Consider the following 17,347-nt stretch of genomic DNA (forward strand, 5'->3'; position numbering starts at 1 on the left):
TCACAAAGTTTGTGAGGACAACTTATGACTTCTCAACAGAGTTAATGAAGGAACAACAAAACCATGTGGGACCGTCAATGTGAACAAAACGTGAGTTCCTGTACAATCAAAACAATTTCTCTAACTTACATGAATTGCGTCCTCTTTGTTGGTTTCTGCAACCACCCCAGATATGATACTAACTTGCATTGCTGTTGCACTTGGTACCTTATGAATGCAAAAAATATAAATGGTGTGTTCTCTGTTCCATGCTCAGAAATAATGCCCAGAATGGTTTCTCACAAGTGAGATATAAATTTAGTGTTTTGTCACTTCCTTCCTGGTGATGTGTAATTCGTATGATTCAAAATTATAACGTGTTAACAAATTGGTGAATGATCTCTAACAATTTCTGTGGTCATGTAACTCTGTGCTTTACTGGTAAGATTTCACAATGTGTAACATTGATATTGGGGTGTTCAACTGTTTATATGTTTATATTATGCCCCTTAAAAAAATATTCATGTTATAGTCCTTAGCAAATGACTGGGTCTGTGAGTAAACATATTATGTCATTCACATTGGAATGCATGCATTTTTTGCTTATCCTTTCCATATATATATATATATATATATATATATATATATATATATATGTTACCTTTAAATAATTCCATTAGTAAGTTCCCCCTTAACTGTCGTTATGTTTTTCCAATACTTTAATATGTTCTTGTATAGCACAATGTTCAAGATTTCGATGTATCAAAATGAATTTTATAGGGAAGTGCCTGCTAATGCGGAACCGCCCCATTCTATATCTAATGTTTTCTGTTGGCCTGATTTTGTGTCGTTTCCTGCAGGGTATAGCAAAGTAAAAAAAAACTCAATTAATGTGTGTCAGTATTTGCCTTGCATTTAAGGATTTGAATGAAATTTCTGATGATCACATTATACCCAGGGGTGCTTACAGCAACTTTTCGGTACAAAGGCTCCAGTCCCGATGTTTTGGATGCAGTGACCCAGTGTTTCGAATGCAGTGATGATACACATGGCTGCTGAAATTGCAGTGAGAATAGGATAGTGGTAGAAGGGTGAGCTTCGCTTTAAGTGCACAGGTGAACTGAAGTTGCTCCTGTCTAGAATCAGATTAAACTTCCTTGCTTGCTTTCCATTAATTGTTTTGTGTATTCATATTTTAAATGGTAGCTAAGTCCACCATTGTGACTTCTGTCAGTGGCCCAGTCCTCATTGATGGACAAATAAAAATAGTACTAACAATCCTAAAAAAATATGTATCAAGAGGTTACTGCAGTAACTGCTTATGGAACCAAGGATGCCTCAGCATTGTTTGAATAATACATTTTCAAGCATAGCTATGGGCATTGCTTGCATGGAGGCAGTATAGAATTTGAAAAGTCAAATTTGCAAGTTTTGACCAACACTTAGTCAAGTTATTATATGCATGTTTAGTGTTAAAGGTTACATCCATAGTTTAGACTAGTTTTGCTATGGCAGTGTCTGTAAAAAAAATCAGAATATTATCTTTATAGCTTTGTACACATTTTAGAGTATTATATGTTATAAATCAGTCACAGTCTTTCTAGTGTGACCTGTCCCAATTGCTTACACAATTGTGATAATTCATAAAATATAACTGTCAGCCTGTCTGGCTATTTCTTAATACTAAACTACATCATATTGGTGATGCTATGTTATGTAGCTGTTGCTCCCACACATACTCACATAATCTCCTCTATGTTTTGTGGCTCTGATATTTAACGTCATGCAGTCAGGGTTTGTGATATCGATTTGTTGTGCATAATAGTCAGGGCTATGTGGTTTGATTGTGTTAAAGAAACAGATGCCTGTCTATTTGATTTGGCTCTGTTTTTGTAGTGGTGTTTTTTGCTTGCCAACACCCCTGATGAGCTAGCATATGTTTCTTTGCGATACAGTCTCAGTGCCTCGAATCCGTTTCTAACTTGATGGTCATTCTGGTCCTTAATTGTTCACACAGAACTGTGAAATCTCGATAATTCAACCATTAGGAAGCTGCTTTGAACATGTGTATGCACTGACCTGAAAACATCCAGCAGCAAGGGCGTTATTGCGTTGTAACTTTAACCTGAACTAGTTTGGTTTGTAATCACCTGTATGGTAGCATAATAAGGATTTAAGAACCATTGAAGTAGGCCGTAACTTGTTTCCATTTGCTGAAGAAATTGGTGAAGTTGTGTCTTCGCCAACAAATGACTGTAATTTGTGCAAACCGTCATGGATAATCGAAGGGGGAAAATGACATGGTTCTACAGACTACAGTTGTTGAACCTAGAACAGCAAGCGACAGTTCAGCATAGTTCTAATCTGAAAAGGGCAGGGTCATTTCAGGCTCAAGAATTGCCCGGTGAATTTTACCAGACTGACATCGAAAAGAAGATTATTTTTTCAAGAAAAGAAAAGAAACTGGCCGGCAGCGGCCGGCATCTCGACACACCAAAGCCACAGGAATCTCTCCTCGTGTAAGCTAGGCTAGGAGTGGTTTGTCGCCGCTGCCGCGTCACCAACTCGTATCGTCTCCCACCCACCCACCCTCCCGTCCTCGTGCCCGCGGCGGCGATGGAGTCCCTGGGCGTGCTCCTCCTCCACCCCATGAACGCGTACCTGGAGCAGGAGCTGGACCGCCGCTGCCGCCTGCACCGCTTCTGGGAGGCCCCGCCGGGCCCGCCCCGCGACGAGTTCCTCCGCGCGCACGCGGGCTCCATCCGCGCCGTCGTCGGCAACGCCTCCTACGGCGCCGACGCCGCGCTCATCGACGCGCTCCCGGCGCTCGAGATCGTCGCCTCCTTCTCCGTCGGCATCGACCGCGTCGACCTCGCCAAGTGCCGCGAGCGCGGGATCCGGGTCACCAACACCCCCGACGTCCTCACCGACGACGTCGCCGACCTCGCCGTCGGGCTCGCCATCGCCGTGCTACGCAGGATCCCGCAGGCCGACCGATTCGTCCGCGCCGGCCTGTGGAAGGCCAAGGGCGACTACGCACTCACCACGCGGGTGCGTCGGTTTGTTTCCTCCTTTCTTAATAAGCCCAATTTATTCATCTCTTGCTTCCTGCACATAGCTCTTGCTTGTCGATCCTTCACATTGTTTGTGTTCCATTTAGCCTCTAATTTAGTTTAGTTTAGTTGATGAAGTGAGGATAGTACTCCTTGATGACGAGGTTTATTTGACGGTACAAGAGGGGGTAGTTCAGGGAATGAGCTGAATGAAATGAGGAACTTCAAATAGAGGTCATGATCTGGGGTGCGGATTTTAAAGAGAATCAAGGAAAAGAAGATTTTGTTTCGCAGCATTATTTGTATTTTATCAAATTTCGGTTGCCTCACTCAGCAGATTAAACACTCACATTTTCAGAACTAGCCTAGCCCTAGGGGATTTGTTTTCGCTGTAGAATCTGGATTCTATTTGACCGAAACTCAGACTTTGTTGGGAAGCTCTTGACCTTCTTAATGTTATAGAGAGGGCCACATGTTTTTAATGTTATATAACCTGAGATTTTTTCTGGGTGTCTAGAGATTATTGTTGCATCCGCACATGAAAATGATGGATACTATGGATCTCTTTAATATTGTCCACCTCTTAGGCTCTTACTAGCAGAACCCTTTCTGTAGAATTTTTTTGGCAGTGTCCCATGAAGGTTAGTGTTCTGTCAAACATAAGCTAGGTTTGTGAGCTTGCTTGTTGCAGTTTAGATCGGTTTTGCTTCCTCACATTAACTCTGCTAATGCTGAGGTAATAATCAGATTGGGAGTAATGTGGCCCGTCATATGAACTACATTTTTAGACCGTTAATATATTTTCACCAATCGGTCATGAGTTGCTTGCCATGTTAGGATGTTGTTACTCTCTTCAGTAGCTAGAGACTGAAGCAAGGTTTGTTAGGACACAAAATGAAAATGATATATACAGAATGAAGTAAGGTTTGTCAGACGAGAAAAAGGAAATGACTCTGCTTATCTTCCTGCAGTTCAGTGGCAAGAGAGTCGCTATTCTGGGGCTTGGCAGGATAGGCTTAGCTGTAGCGAAAAGAGCTGAGGCATTTGGTTGCTCGATCAGCTATCACTCAAGATCAGAGAAGCCATTTCCATTTCCAAACTACAAATTCTATGCGAATGCTGTTGATCTGGCAGCCAACTGCGATGTGCTTGTCGTGGCATGCTCGCTCAATGCGGAGACCTACCACATTGTTAATCGTGAGGTCATCGACGCACTAGGACCAGAAGGCGTGCTCATAAACATTGGCCGCGGAGCACACGTGGATGAACCTGAGCTCGTGTCTGCACTTGTTGAGAAACGCTTGGGAGGAGCAGGCCTTGATGTGTATGAGAACGAGCCATTTGCTCCAGAGCAGCTTTTCAGTTTGGATAATGTTGTCTTAGTTCCTCATGTGGGCAGTGACACAGAAGAAACATGCAGGGCGATGGCTGATCTAGTGCTAGGAAATTTAGAGGCGCATGCGTCGAATAAGCCGTTACTAACTCCAGTAGTCTGATTGTTGGTTGGTGGTTTGAGATTAGTACAGGAATAACAGACTATGCTTTGTAATCCAACTTTGCATTTTTCTATTTTTAGTTTGCCAATCAACCATCACTAGGGGCATGCTGTTCTCCCTTCTTCTTTTTTTTGTGTGTAAAACATCGTTTTGTGGCTGTTGCTCTACCAGCCATGATAAATAAGAGTATCTATGGAGATATTCACATTTTTTTTCACATATGTTTTGGAGTTTCATCCTTGCTTATTCTCCTGTCCGGGGTCAGAGCATGCATCCTTCACTCTTTTTCCATGGATGTTTACCTTTTTTTTTTGTCATGCTAAATCTGTTGATGAAGTTAATGGAACAGAGAATTTTACTCAAGATGATCTTCTGACAGAATTCTGTGCATGTTTGCAGTTCAGCGGTAAAAGAGTGGGCATCATTGGGCTGGGCAGGATCGGGCTGGCCGTCGCGAAGCGAGTGGAGGCCTTCGACTGCCCGGTGAACTACTACCAGCGAACGAAGCAGGACTACCCCAACTACACCTACTACCCATCCGTGGTGGAGCTGGCCGCCAACAGCGACCTCCTGGTGGTGGCGTGCCCGCTGAACGCTCAGACCCGGCACATCGTGAACCGGGAGGTGATGGATGCCCTGGGCCCCAAGGGCGTGCTGATCAACATCGGGCGTGGGCCTCACGTGGACGAGCCCGAGCTGGTAGCGGCGCTGGTGGAGGGCCGGCTGGGCGGCGCCGGGCTGGACGTGTTCGAGGACGAGCCGAACGTGCCCGAGGCGCTGTTCACGATGGACAACGTGGTGGTGGTGCCGCACATTGGGAGCGGCACGAACGAGACCCGCAAGGGCATGGCGGACCTGGTGCTCGGCAACCTGGAGGCGCACGTCCTCAAGAAGCCGCTGCTGACTCCCGTGCTCTGAGGTCTGACTGTGTCCGATTGTGCCTGGACACACAATAGAAGCCACTATTTCTCTGTTCATGGACACTTGGTGTGTGTGTGTGTGTGTGTGTGTGTGTGTGTGTGTAGAGCCATGAGATGCTTTCTGTTTCAGGACTTGGGAAGTCTGTTGCTGACTCGTTCTGAATAACAGCCTGAGCCTTGGGCCTTGATGGCGTACGCCTTGAGGCGGGCATGTGCGATGTACAGTTGTCGCCGGCGGCCTGCACATAGCGATGCAATGCAGGCAGAGGCAGCTAGCCAAGAAGAGCCCGGTTGTGTGCGTGTCTGGAATGGAATCTTCAGTTATTCCTGCGACGCCAATCGCTAGCTATGCAGCAATGGCAACTGACATTGATACGGCTGTGTGTGTTGCTGACTTGCTGTTGAGACGACAGACAGATAACTGCTGTGCTGATGAAGCAGGTGGGCAGCGCATTTTCTCTCTTTGTTGCTGTATATCGCTCCGTATCTCTTCGTCTTTGATCGCAACTCCATCTCCCTGATCGCTTCCTTGTCGCTGTGCTGGTGCGCTGCCGCCGCCAAGGCTGAGCAGTGCCGGAGATGAGGCCGAAGCAGAGCAGCTGAGCAGCATGCAACAGTTAAGGATCGTGTGTTCATGTCTCTGCCATGCCATCAGGCTCCGTTTTTCAATGGAACCTGATCCGTTCATTTCTCTTCTAGTCCTCTCTTCCGTGTTGATCCATTATGGGTGGTTATCAAGTTATCTAGAGTTTTCCTAACAACCAGAAGCTTGCAACATTTACGTGACGGCTTGGGGGCATCAAGGCAAAAGTGTCAAACACAACACTAAAAAAATGATGCTATTTGAGCAACGGAAACGCTACCGTCAGGCCGTCACGCTCCCACCGCTCTGTTCTTATCTGTTTCTACCGTTTTTTTTCTTCCTCATCCTTTTTCTTCTTCAACCTTCCATCCCGACGTATTCCTCATCCATCCCGTCGCGGCACGCTCCCCAACCCCGGCAGGCTCATCCCGCACCCCGGTGACCTCGTCCCCCACCCCAACGGCGGCGCGCTCCCCCACCACAGCGTCCTCCTCATCCACCCGGCGGCGGCGCGCTCCTCCACTCCGGGAACCTCGGCCCCCACCCTGGCGGCGCCCCTCCCCCCACTCTAGCATCCTCAACCAACCGGGAGCACCCAACGCCCCGGATCCGGTGGCCCTCTCCCCGACCCCGGTGAGATCCGAGTGGGGAAGGATCGGGTGGCGGCCCTGGTGGACGACCTTCGGAGGCGGGCTGGTTGTTGTGGATCTGAGTGTTGCAATAGGTACCTCATGGTGTTGCAATAGTTATTTTTGGATGTTGCAACGGTGGCTTTTGATGTTTCATCTGTTTTGCACCGGATCTGGTGGCCCTCTCCCCGACCCCGGCGAGATCCGAGCGGGGAAGAATCGGGCGGCGGCCATGGTGGACAACCTTCGGTGGCAGGCTGATTGTCGTGGATCTGAGTGTTGTAATAGGTACCTTATGGTGTTGCAATAGTTATTTTTGGATGTTGCAACAGTGGCTTTTGATGTTTCATCCGTTTTGCACCGGATCCGGTGGCCCTCTCCCCGATCCCGGCGAGATCCGAGCGGGGAAGGATCGGGCGGCGGCCATGGTGGACGACCTTCGACGGCAGGCTGGTTGTCGTGGATCTGAGTGTTGCAATAGGTACCTCATGGTGTTGCAATAGTTATTTTTGGATGTTGCAACGGTGGCTCTTGATGTTTCATCTGTTTTGCAACAGTCTGACTTGCCAGCAATCGGGTGTTGCACCAACTTGTTCATGATGTTGCATATAGTTGTTTTCTTTGTTTCGTCTCTTCTTCTTTCGTTTGTTGCAATGTTATAAGAGATATTTTTTTGTTGTTGCAATGTGTCTGTTTTGAATGTTGCACGAAGCAATTCGGGATGTTTCATGCACGTAAAGGTGTTGCAATCCTCGGTGTTGCAAGTGTTGATTTTTGATGTTTCGATAGTTATTTTTCAATGTTGCGACGGAACGTTCGATAGAATAAAATTATCGGACGTCCGGACGCTAGCACTTCCCTTCGAGCAAAGATATTATAGCCTATTTTAGTATTCTTCAAGACCGACGGGCTCCACTTTAGAGTTTGGTACAGGGCCCTGGGCCCATCCATGGTCGGCGGTCTTGGTTGAGCCCTATGACCGAGTCCAATAGTCCACCACCACCTACTATGTATGGAGAAGTGATCGAAGCACAGAGAAGAGGACCAACCGCCGCACATGACCTGCTTCCATGCATGACGGAGCTCGATCTGGTCTCGCTGCAGCTTTTGCGCCTGGGACGAAAGCTAGCACTGAATACTTGCCTCTCTGGGGTACCTATCTCGCCCGATCGGCAAGCCAGGATCGGCCACTGACAGTGCGGCCCAGCTGAGTACCTGGGCCCACCGGCGCCTACGCGATGGCCAAGCGCGAGCACCGTCTTCTAGATGATCGGATCTTGCACTGACATGTGGCGCTCTTCTTGTCCGGACCCGCATGGCAGCCAGTGTTGAAACACGATGAGCACCAAGACGAGCGAGCCGGTGACCGGCAGGCCGCCACGGCGACGAACCCGGGACAGGGCCCATGCGTAGCGTTGCCCGCATGGTCACTTCCTCTCTTCTCCTCTCCTCTTCCGTCTGTCACTTGCTGCGTGCCGCCCCCTGCTTCTTCTTCGTCCTCCCCCTCCTCTTTCTGGGGATCGATTCTCGGCTGAAGAAGATCGAGAGGCCGAGAGGGTAGTCAGGTAAGCGCCTCGACCTCCATCCATCGACATGCATCTTCCTGAGCCCTTGCGTGCCTGTCTCTTGATCGCCGGGTTTTGTGGTTTTCTCTGCCTGAATTTTGGGGTCGTCGGTTCAGACTTTAGACAGATCATGCTTTCCCTCTTCCCTGCGATCTCTCGACGCCTTCACGCTGGTCGGTTGGCGCCTGGAATCGCAGTGCGGCCGGGAACAAGATCTGCTCTTTCTTGCGCCTCTAGTAGATTTCTCTCACACGTAGTATCCACACATGTTCTTGAAATCTTCAGTGGTCAGTTTCGTTTTCGTCATTTCTAGGTTTATTAGTACCAAAAATGCCTGTCTCTGCCAAGTCCTAGGAGAAAAATCATCATGTGCTGAATGTGAATTTTTTTTTTCTATTTGTCATAATGCGATTTCTTGCTCCAGCAATATTATTTTTTTTGAAAGATACCAGCTTTATATTATCTGGACTCGGAAAGTCGTCAGTATGTGATCCGTGATTCTGTACTTCTGTTCCTCGGAAACATTTACTATCTTTTTGAAGGAAATAAAAAAAAAGGATCAAGCACATTGCTCGAGAAAGCATTCCTTCCTCATGACATGTGGCGGGACTAACCTCTGCCACTTTGGTAGCAGCGACGCCACCTATCTGCATCGCTGAGCTGGTGCTACACGTGCCACTTTCTTCAATTTTCTATCCTCTCCACGAAAAGCGCAAATTTTTAACGCAAGAAAGTGCCTGGTTTTCTTGAGAGTTTTCCGGTTTTGTATTTTCTATGTCATTGCTCTTTTCCTAAACAAACCCAGGCACACTCATGCACAAGCACTGCCTTCGTGGGTGATGTAATCCTACCCATTTCGTTCGTTGCACACGATGGCAACAGCCCAAATGCAGGTGCTCTTGAATGCTGCTGGCATGGCGTTTTTGTCTGAGATCACAAAAGGATATGGCAAAGGCGTGTGGGTTTGCGCTTGCCTTTATTTTCTCTCGCACATTTCTTGGATGAACTTGCCATGTCTACTACTTGTAGGCGAACATTTGGACAAAAGATGTTGAAAAGCAGTACTAATGACTTTGCCTAAATAGCATGCATCTTGTGCCACAGTTGTTGCAAAAGCAGCTGCCTTTCTTTCCTCACCAAAGTTGTAATCAATCTTCATAGCTCAGATTCTCTTGCTCTGTCACCGCTCAGCAAAATTTTCAGTTCAGTTTCAGGCTTTACTTTCAGCAAGAACGTCGGTAGAACGTACGCCGGCAGGATGAAGCACACGACGTCGGAGTCGGACGTGACGAGCATGGCGACGACGTCGCCGCCGCGTACCCCCAAGACCCCGAAGCGGCCGGCGTACTACGTGCAGAGCCCGTCGCGCGACTCCCACGACGACGGCGACAAGTCGTCGACGACGCACACGACGCCCGTGTACAACAACAGCCCGCTCGAGTCCCCCTCCCACCCCTCCACGGGCCGCCACTCCAGGATCTCCTCCGCCACCCGCTTCTCCGGCACGCTCCGCTCCTCGTCGCCCGGCAGCTGCAGGGCCGGCGGCCGCAAGCGCCTCGCCTCCAAGGGCTGGCGCGAGGTCGCCGCCATCGACGAGGAAGGCGCCTACGACGAGCTCGACGAGGAGCCGGAGCTCCCCCGGTGCTGCGTCGCCGCCTTCTGGCTCTCGGTTGTCCTCCTGGCGTTCACCGTCATCTGCCTCATCGTCTGGGGAGCTGCTCGCCACTACAAGCCTAGCGTCGTTGTCAGGGTACATTATTCTTCATCTGAAGATCGAGCTTATGCTAATAATGCCACAAGAGCACAGATTCACAGCAGTTTCTATGATGCTACGAAGACGAACTAGCATGGTCATCAATGGTCTCTCGAACTTCTGAAGTTCATGCGTATGTTGTTAATGTAGCATTCCCATGTTTGTTCTGTGTCTGCAGAGCTTGACAGTGCACAATTTCTACGTCGGCGAAGGCACTGACCGCACCGGCGTGCCGACGAAGCTGGTCACGCTGAACTGCTCACTGAAGATAAATGTCCACAACCCCTCCACAATGTTCGGCGTCCATGTTTCGTCAAGCTCGATTCGGCTCATGTACTCTGAGATTGAGATCGCCAACGGCCATGTAACATCTCTTTCAGTTAACATCCATCAGATTTCCTCTGTGCATGTTCAACACCATGCGATCAACCCCTAAGTACCTTGTGCTCTGCAGTTGGACAAGTTTTACCAGCCACGAACCAGCCATCGCGTCGCCTCCGCGATCCTGCACGGCGAGAAGACCCCTCTGTACGGAGCCGGCGCCACGCTTGCTCCGGCCAACGCCGGAGGCAGGGTGCCACTGACGCTGCAGCTGGCCGTCAGAACCAGAGGATATGTGATGGGCAAGCTGGTGAGGGTGACACACGCTAGGCGTGTGAGATGCCCGGTCGCCATCGATCCCGGCAGCTCCAAGCCAGTTAGGATCCGTCAGAGCGCTTGCAGTCACACCTGAGGTAGCAGCTTGAGGTGGTCAGCTTTCGGAGGGAATTCGATCGCCTTCTTGTTGCTGTTCTTCGTCCTAGCTGGCTTAATAATATGGTTGTGATCATGTAGATAGTTACTAGGCTGTTCATGACCTGATGGGGATCAACCTAAGAAATGCGCAGCTTTCTGGTGTTCCGTATGTGCAGGGTTGATGATATCTTCTTCTTGTGCTGACATGATGCTCTGTCATTGTAGCACAGTAGTTTCATATAAGTGTCAGGTTTGTTAGACAAGTGATGCGTGTCGATCATCATCAGTTTCTATCACAATCAGAGTGTCACACAAGCATACAAACTCCTGGCAGTGATGATCTGCCTGGGCAACAAACTGACACTCCACTTGTTATTACAACCCAAGCTCTGTTCAGTCTCAACTTTGGAAGACTGAGGCAGTAATTTCAGGAGCCTGACATTCAGCAATAGTTTGTACTGAGCCACAGAGATATTAGCCTTGAGCATTGCTGTAGAGTTCTCGTCGACTGAGAGCTGCAAACATAGTGGCAAGTTTAATTTTGTAGCATTTTCGTCGACTGAATCAGAACTATGTTCTTATGCAATTTCATGACCCTCTTACTATGCTTTAACAAATCACTGTCGTCTTAAATTTTACTTTGTCTATTCCAAATTGTAGGTCGTTTTGATTTTTTTATTTATAGATATTACTATGCATTAATGTCGTCTTTCGTTGTTTTGACTTTTCTAGATTCAGTGTCGTCTTTCGTTCCAACAAATTGTAGGTCATTTTGATTTTTCTAGATTCATATATATTAATATGCATGCATAGTAATATCTATGAAAAAAGCTAAATATCTATGAATTTGGGAGAAGGATCCACTTTCTAGGCCATGGAGGCTAATGGGGATAGAGTAGGAGAGATATTTTCGTTATTATCTATAAATTTCTCACAAATTGTCACCAACCAATCACGCTATAGAAGGTTGACCGTTTTGAATTTGAACCGGCGTTTTTCTTTGAATATTCCCTCATCTGATTGGGGCTTTGACGCACCTACACTCCACCTAACCCTAACTCGTATAATCGACGAAAAATAATAAATGCAAAAAAGAAAGAAATAAAAGGAGAGGGAGGAAGGCGCACACTTCCTTCCCCTCCCCTCTTCTTCCCCGTGGAATTCTCTCTTGGCTTGCCCGGTGCGGTGGGGATGCGGCGGCTATGGCGATGGTACCAGCAGTGCCTGGCCTCGCACCCGGTGCGCACGCAGGTCGTCAGCTCCGGCATCCTCTGGGGCCTCGGCGACATCGGCGCCCAGGCCGTCACCCACCACTACTCCGCCCGCCGCGCCAACAACCCCCCCGAGGTAGCAGCCCCAAACAGCCATCTCCTACAGCTTCCTTTGTCCATGCTCGTGGTATATCGATTCCCCCGCCAGTTCCGGCCGGGGTCGCGCTGGGATTTGCTAGCTATTCCTGTTCTTGGCCTGGGCTTGGGGCTGGTTCCTTGCGAGTTGGAACTTCTGTGTGGTGTGTGGTATATGACCCAATGGCTTATAGCTAACTGCTAATGCGTAGGCGATGTTTTATCGGTTCGGACGAGGTGTGGATTCGATGGGTAACCTGAAACAGTAGCTCAAATGAGTAAGTTGTCAACTCCTGAATGTGGATAATGGCTGGATTTGTGCCTTGTTTCTTCGGCCTGCGTGAGGTTACTTGCAAATAAACTAGCGGAGTAGAAGGTTTGGCAGTGGTCCTTTGTTTGTAACGGTAGAGTCTTGTTAAATCCATTTCTCTATTTACTTCTGTGGCAGTGGAAACTGAGAGGAACTGATACTCCTCTTTTGGCGAGACATTAGGCATAGGATGCTAACCCTCCCCCCCCCCCCCCCCCCCCCCCCCCCCCCCCCCCCCAAAAAAAAAAAAACCTTGGAAATGTGCATGTTTTTTCCAGCTCTGAGCATAACTAGCGTCGGGAGCTTGATTTGATTATTGTTAATATGTAATTTACTTAACATAGTTGGCTTCTCTCTAGTCAGAAAACCAGCCTTTTAATTTCTTGGATGTAGAGTTCATTTGTGCTTAGGTTTTTCTATAAATAAACTCAATGAGGTGCATCTCAAGAGTTGGTTATGTTGCTATGTACTGGCCAGTTAGTTGAAACAAGCGTGCCTTTGTTCAGACACAAGATTGGAAATTCAAGGAATCCTGACTGCCATTTCATTTGGTCTTGGGGGCCCTTTATAAACTATCCCTGCCTCCATGGGCAGTTTACTAGTCATTCTTTGTTTGGATGACTACTGCTAATTTCTTCATTCTTCAATTTCATCGTCATCTATTCAACAAAAATCTGTTGCCTTTTACAGGGTAAGGATAAAGATAAAGAGTTCAAAGTTGATTGGAGGAGGGTGGGCATCACAAGTTCCTTTGGATTTGCTTTCGTCGGACCAGTCGGACATTACTGGTTAGTTCCCTGTATTTTAGAGTGACATTATATTTACCCTTTTATGTTTTTATTTCTTTATAACCATAGGTCAATGTTTTTACATTAACAAATGAGCAATTTGTGACCATACTCCTTCCCTCTTAGTCTCACACAGTCACCACACATCGCAGATATGAGACCAATACAGTAAGATAAAATGACCAAATTATAAGACAATAAAAAGATAAAAGGGCAAAGTGAGTATGTAATCCTAGTTCTGTACTGAATTTCTCCATTTTAGGTACTCATATGTAGGTGACAATATGAGTGGCACTTTATGGTGCCATACTATTAATGATTACTTAACTAGTTCTTGAAAATTGAATTATTTGCTTGAATACGTTGCAGTACTTTCTAGATTTCACTGGCTCATTGAGATTTGGACTTTTACTACTATGGTTATTGGTTACTTGTGTAATTGGTGGAGCCACTGGATGCAAGCATTCGTACAAATGCATGTGTTTCTTTCAACATAATGAATGGCAATATAGTATTACCAACAGTACAGGGATCCCAGCATTAGCGCATGAGTGGTTATTGTCTCACTGAATCTTGCCTCTTTGTTTAGCTTTAAGAGTAGAAGTATCTCAGGCTGTACTTTGCAGTAGCACATCCTTTTTTATTCATTTGTGTGCTCAGTAGTCCACTTCAACGTTGATTTCATTTCCACCATGTCACATAATCTGTTTCATGCTCATGCTTAGTGGCTTTAGGTGTGTAGTAATCGATGCTATGTTTTGGAGAGTACTTAATACGTGAACACTCTGTATTCTACAATATAACGCATGACTATATTCTACAATATGAAAATGCAGGTGAATAATATGATCATACAATTTATGTTTTTTGGTCAGAGAAATAATTTGATAATAATAACTGCTGTGAATAGACTCCTACAATTCTACTCATTCCCACCTTGACGTATTCATTTGTAACAAATGGTGATTCCACTATCTCCTCACTTATCTGCTGCATTTTAATCATTTGCAAAAGCTGGTTAAGATATTGTGGTATGGGTGCTTTATGGATTTAGTAATTTACTGATGAAAGCAGCTGTCTCCTGATTTTAGGAGTATGAAATTTCAACTACTGTCAATTGGAGTATCATATGACATATGGCTTACACCTATTTCTGTCACTAAGGCCTTGGTATTTTTGTAGGTATGAGTACCTGGACCGCATCATCCGGCGGAGATTTCAGCCTAATACGTTCAAATTTGTTGCCTCTAAAGTCGCTGCGGATGGTTTCCTCTTTGGACCATTAGATCTTCTCCTGTTCTTCTCATACGTGGGTCTCGGCCAAGGAAGGAGTGTAGAGCAGGTGAAGGAAGATGTGAAAAGGGATTTCATTCCTGCTCTGGTAGTGGGTGGAACCATCTGGCCAGCCGTGCAGATCGCGAACTTCCGCTTCATCCCCGTGCGGTACCAGCTCCTGTATGTGAACGTGTTCTGCCTCTTCGACAGCTGTTGCCTGTCATGGATTGAGCAGCAGGGAGACGCTTCCTGGAAGCGGTGGTTCACATCGTTCCGGAAAATCGAAGACCATAAGAGTAAGGTTTGATTTTTACTAGTTATGAGTCATGTGTGTTGTTCATCTGGATCAACATCTGTAAACTCTTGTTGATCCAAAGCTGAAAAATTTGGAACGAGGACGCTTGCTGGCAGCATCTGTTTAAGCGAATTGCAATGCCAGGAAAACTGAGCTTCAATGTCATTGTGGACAACTCTCTTGAATGAATCTTAATGGGAAGAAAAAAGTTGCTGCATTGCACTGTTAGCTTCAGTGAACTGGCTTTTTTTTGCTGATGCGTGCGATTGAGTGTAACTTGGTGCACATACGGGATGCAGATGTTGTTGGCAAGCTGAAGATGCGTGCTGTCTGAGGCATTGTTAACTTGCTGTAACAGGAGATGAGTTGTACTCCATCTTTGTGTTGTGGTTGTGCTGTTTCTGCTGCGGCCACAGAAACATCTCTGCTCTGCGTTGTTTTGGTCGTGGAATCGCGGATGCTGCGTCTCTTTTCTTCCCGTGTCGAGGAAGCGGCGGGAGCAGGCGATGGTGTCTCATGAATTGCTATGGCGCAGTAGTGATGATTTTGTGATGAGTCAAATATCCATGATGCCTCGCTTTGCTGTCACCAGCGATACTGAATGCTGCCTGGGTCCATCCATGCGTAGATCTCTGATGATTCCAGCAGCAAATGCCTGAATGCTGCTGTCGTCACGTTCCAGGAGCACCTGGACGAACACAACGGCATACAATGTTAGCAGCAAATGTTATGTTCAATCGAATTGCAATGCCAGCAAATTGGCGCCATTGCAGATGACCTTTTGAGTCTTTAACTCCTACGGAGATGCTTTGCTCCAGCAGCAAGACGCGTGTTTCGCCGCGCGCTTGAGCGCAAGAAGGGCGCGGCGGCGGCGGCGGCATCTTCATCTGGAGCGCAACCTGTTCTGCCTCTTCGATAGCTGTTTCCTGTCAATGGATTGAGCAAGCAGTGGTTCACGTCGTTCCAGAAAATCGAAGCAGACCCGAAGAGTAAGGTTTGATTTTTACCAGCTATGGAGCCATGTGCTCTTCTTCTTGATCGCATCTGTAAACTCTTGTTGATCCAAAGCTGAAAATTGGAAAGCGAAAACGCTTGCTGGCAGCATCTGTTTAAGTGAGTTGCAAAGCAAGCAGAACTGAGCTTCAATGCCATTGCAGAGAATTCTCTTGAATGGATCTTTAACGGGAAGGAAAAAATTGCTGCATTGCATTGTCAACTTTAAGTTGAGTGATGAATTGGCTGTTTTGCTGATGCGTGTGATTGAAGGTGCATGCCTATACACGCTACGGGTTTTGGCATTCTTATCTTGCTGCAACAGGAGATGGAACCGTATGTCTTTGCGGTTATCTGAAAATTCAGTCCAATAAGCTGTCCGATTTGTCTTTGCAGTTATCTGAAAATTCAGTCCAACAAGCCTCATTAGATTACACCACACAGTTCCATCACAAAGATTAGCAAATCTAGCTATTACAAGAGCTGCCTCATTACATTCTCTACGAACATGAATGGAGTAATTAAGTTTTTGATATCTTGGATAATGGCACCAGCGGAGGATCTATCCAACAGGGATGATTTTATCTTACCAACAACATTAAAGCAGTTGCCCTCAAAAAAAAAACAACAACAACATTAAAGCAGTTCGAGGCCACTATACCATGATGAAGGTTCAGGTCTTTTGCATAAAAAAAAACAGCAAATCGAACTGCTATTGCTTCAGCTAGCTCATGGTATGCAGAAATTTGCATCTTTTGGCAAGGAGCAGATATGAACTCCCCAAAGTGATCTGGGCCGACTACACCCATGTCTATACATTGACCATCATCCACCCATCATGTGAGATGTCGATGGTACAAATAAGTGCAGCAAATCATTTCTGCATAAATTTTCACCCCTTCAGCAACAGTATGTGGGTGCACCTTGTTCTCCCCATTCCTGGCTGCATTTCTTGCTTATTCAGCTGTCTGAACTCTGAACATGTGCCCAACTCTTCCCGCTCCTGGATAGAAAGAAATGGGGAACGAGAAGGCTCCGCTTGCTGCCAGAAAATGTTCGATGGAACTGCAATGCCAGCAAAACTGAATCAGGAAGTGGCGCAGTCTCCGTCGCCGAGCGGAGCGGAGCCTGACCGCCCGGCGCCCGGCGATCTGCTCTGCCTCTGCTCGTTCTGCCGTCAGATGTCCCCAGTCTACAATGCTGGAGCAAGATCTGGACCGGGCTAGCCGCCTCACCGACGTCAAACTGCATGTAGAAGGCCCGCCACCATCCCAAGACTCACCCAGCTCACGACGCGCCGCCATGGCAGCATCCCCGGAGAAGTGTGGACCGTGAGCGGCATGCGCGGGGACACCGAGGAACGGATTGGCCAGCGAATCTCCAAGGAGGCTCGCGTGCGGCGAATGGCGGCGGCGCTAGCAGAGGTCACCGGCGGCACCGCGGGCTCGTCGCCTGCGCCGGCGCTGGCCCTGAGCATTTTCAAAACGGCCCCTGGTTTGGATCGCGATCCGATTCAGGGCTCCATTTGTAACATACCGGACCAAATATTTGCAAAATACCCCCTAATCCGATTGAGGGGTGTTTTTAGAAAATCCCGGATCGAATATTCGCAAAAGGCCTCCCCTGA

The 17,347-nt window shown here is 47.4% G+C and overlaps 3 protein-coding genes, 1 long non-coding RNA gene and 1 pseudogene across 4 annotated transcripts; 3 read left to right on the top strand and 2 right to left on the bottom strand.

The window, feature by feature from the left end:
• The first annotated feature begins 2,512 nt into the window (after window positions 1–2,512).
• Window positions 2,513–4,745, top strand: LOC140222698 (glyoxylate/hydroxypyruvate/pyruvate reductase 2KGR). Its single transcript, XM_072293534.1, has 2 exons — window positions 2,513–3,030; window positions 4,004–4,745. Exons 1-2 carry the CDS (start codon window positions 2,596–2,598, stop codon window positions 4,526–4,528), a joined length of 960 nt encoding a protein of 319 aa, XP_072149635.1. The 5' UTR covers window positions 2,513–2,595; the 3' UTR covers window positions 4,529–4,745.
• A 44-nt stretch (window positions 4,746–4,789) lies between these two features.
• On the bottom strand, window positions 4,790–8,878 carry LOC140223019 (uncharacterized; annotated as a pseudogene).
• Window positions 7,672–11,299, top strand: LOC117856128 (NDR1/HIN1-like protein 13). The gene is made up of 4 exons (XM_072293535.1): window positions 7,672–8,225; window positions 9,434–9,975; window positions 10,157–10,342; window positions 10,433–11,299. The coding sequence occupies exons 2-4, from the start codon at window positions 9,484–9,486 to the stop codon at window positions 10,709–10,711; spliced, it is 957 nt and encodes a 318-aa protein (XP_072149636.1). The 5' UTR covers window positions 7,672–8,225; window positions 9,434–9,483; the 3' UTR covers window positions 10,712–11,299.
• A 510-nt stretch (window positions 11,300–11,809) lies between these two features.
• LOC117856126 (uncharacterized) lies at window positions 11,810–14,944 on the top strand. Its single transcript, XM_034738563.2, has 3 exons — window positions 11,810–12,060; window positions 13,060–13,157; window positions 14,340–14,944. Exons 1-3 carry the CDS (start codon window positions 11,905–11,907, stop codon window positions 14,737–14,739), a joined length of 654 nt encoding a protein of 217 aa, XP_034594454.1. The 5' UTR covers window positions 11,810–11,904; the 3' UTR covers window positions 14,740–14,944.
• LOC117856129 (uncharacterized) lies at window positions 14,925–17,230 on the bottom strand. Its single transcript, XR_004640616.2, has 3 exons — window positions 15,735–17,230; window positions 15,506–15,653; window positions 14,925–15,415 (listed from the first exon to the last, which is right to left on the bottom strand). It is a non-coding gene; the product is annotated as an uncharacterized lncRNA (long non-coding RNA).
• Window positions 17,231–17,347: the final 117 nt, after the last annotated feature.

Source organism: Setaria viridis, chromosome 5 (assembly GCF_005286985.2).
Source record: "Setaria viridis chromosome 5, Setaria_viridis_v4.0, whole genome shotgun sequence".
NCBI classification, from domain to species: domain Eukaryota; kingdom Viridiplantae; phylum Streptophyta; class Magnoliopsida; order Poales; family Poaceae; genus Setaria; species Setaria viridis.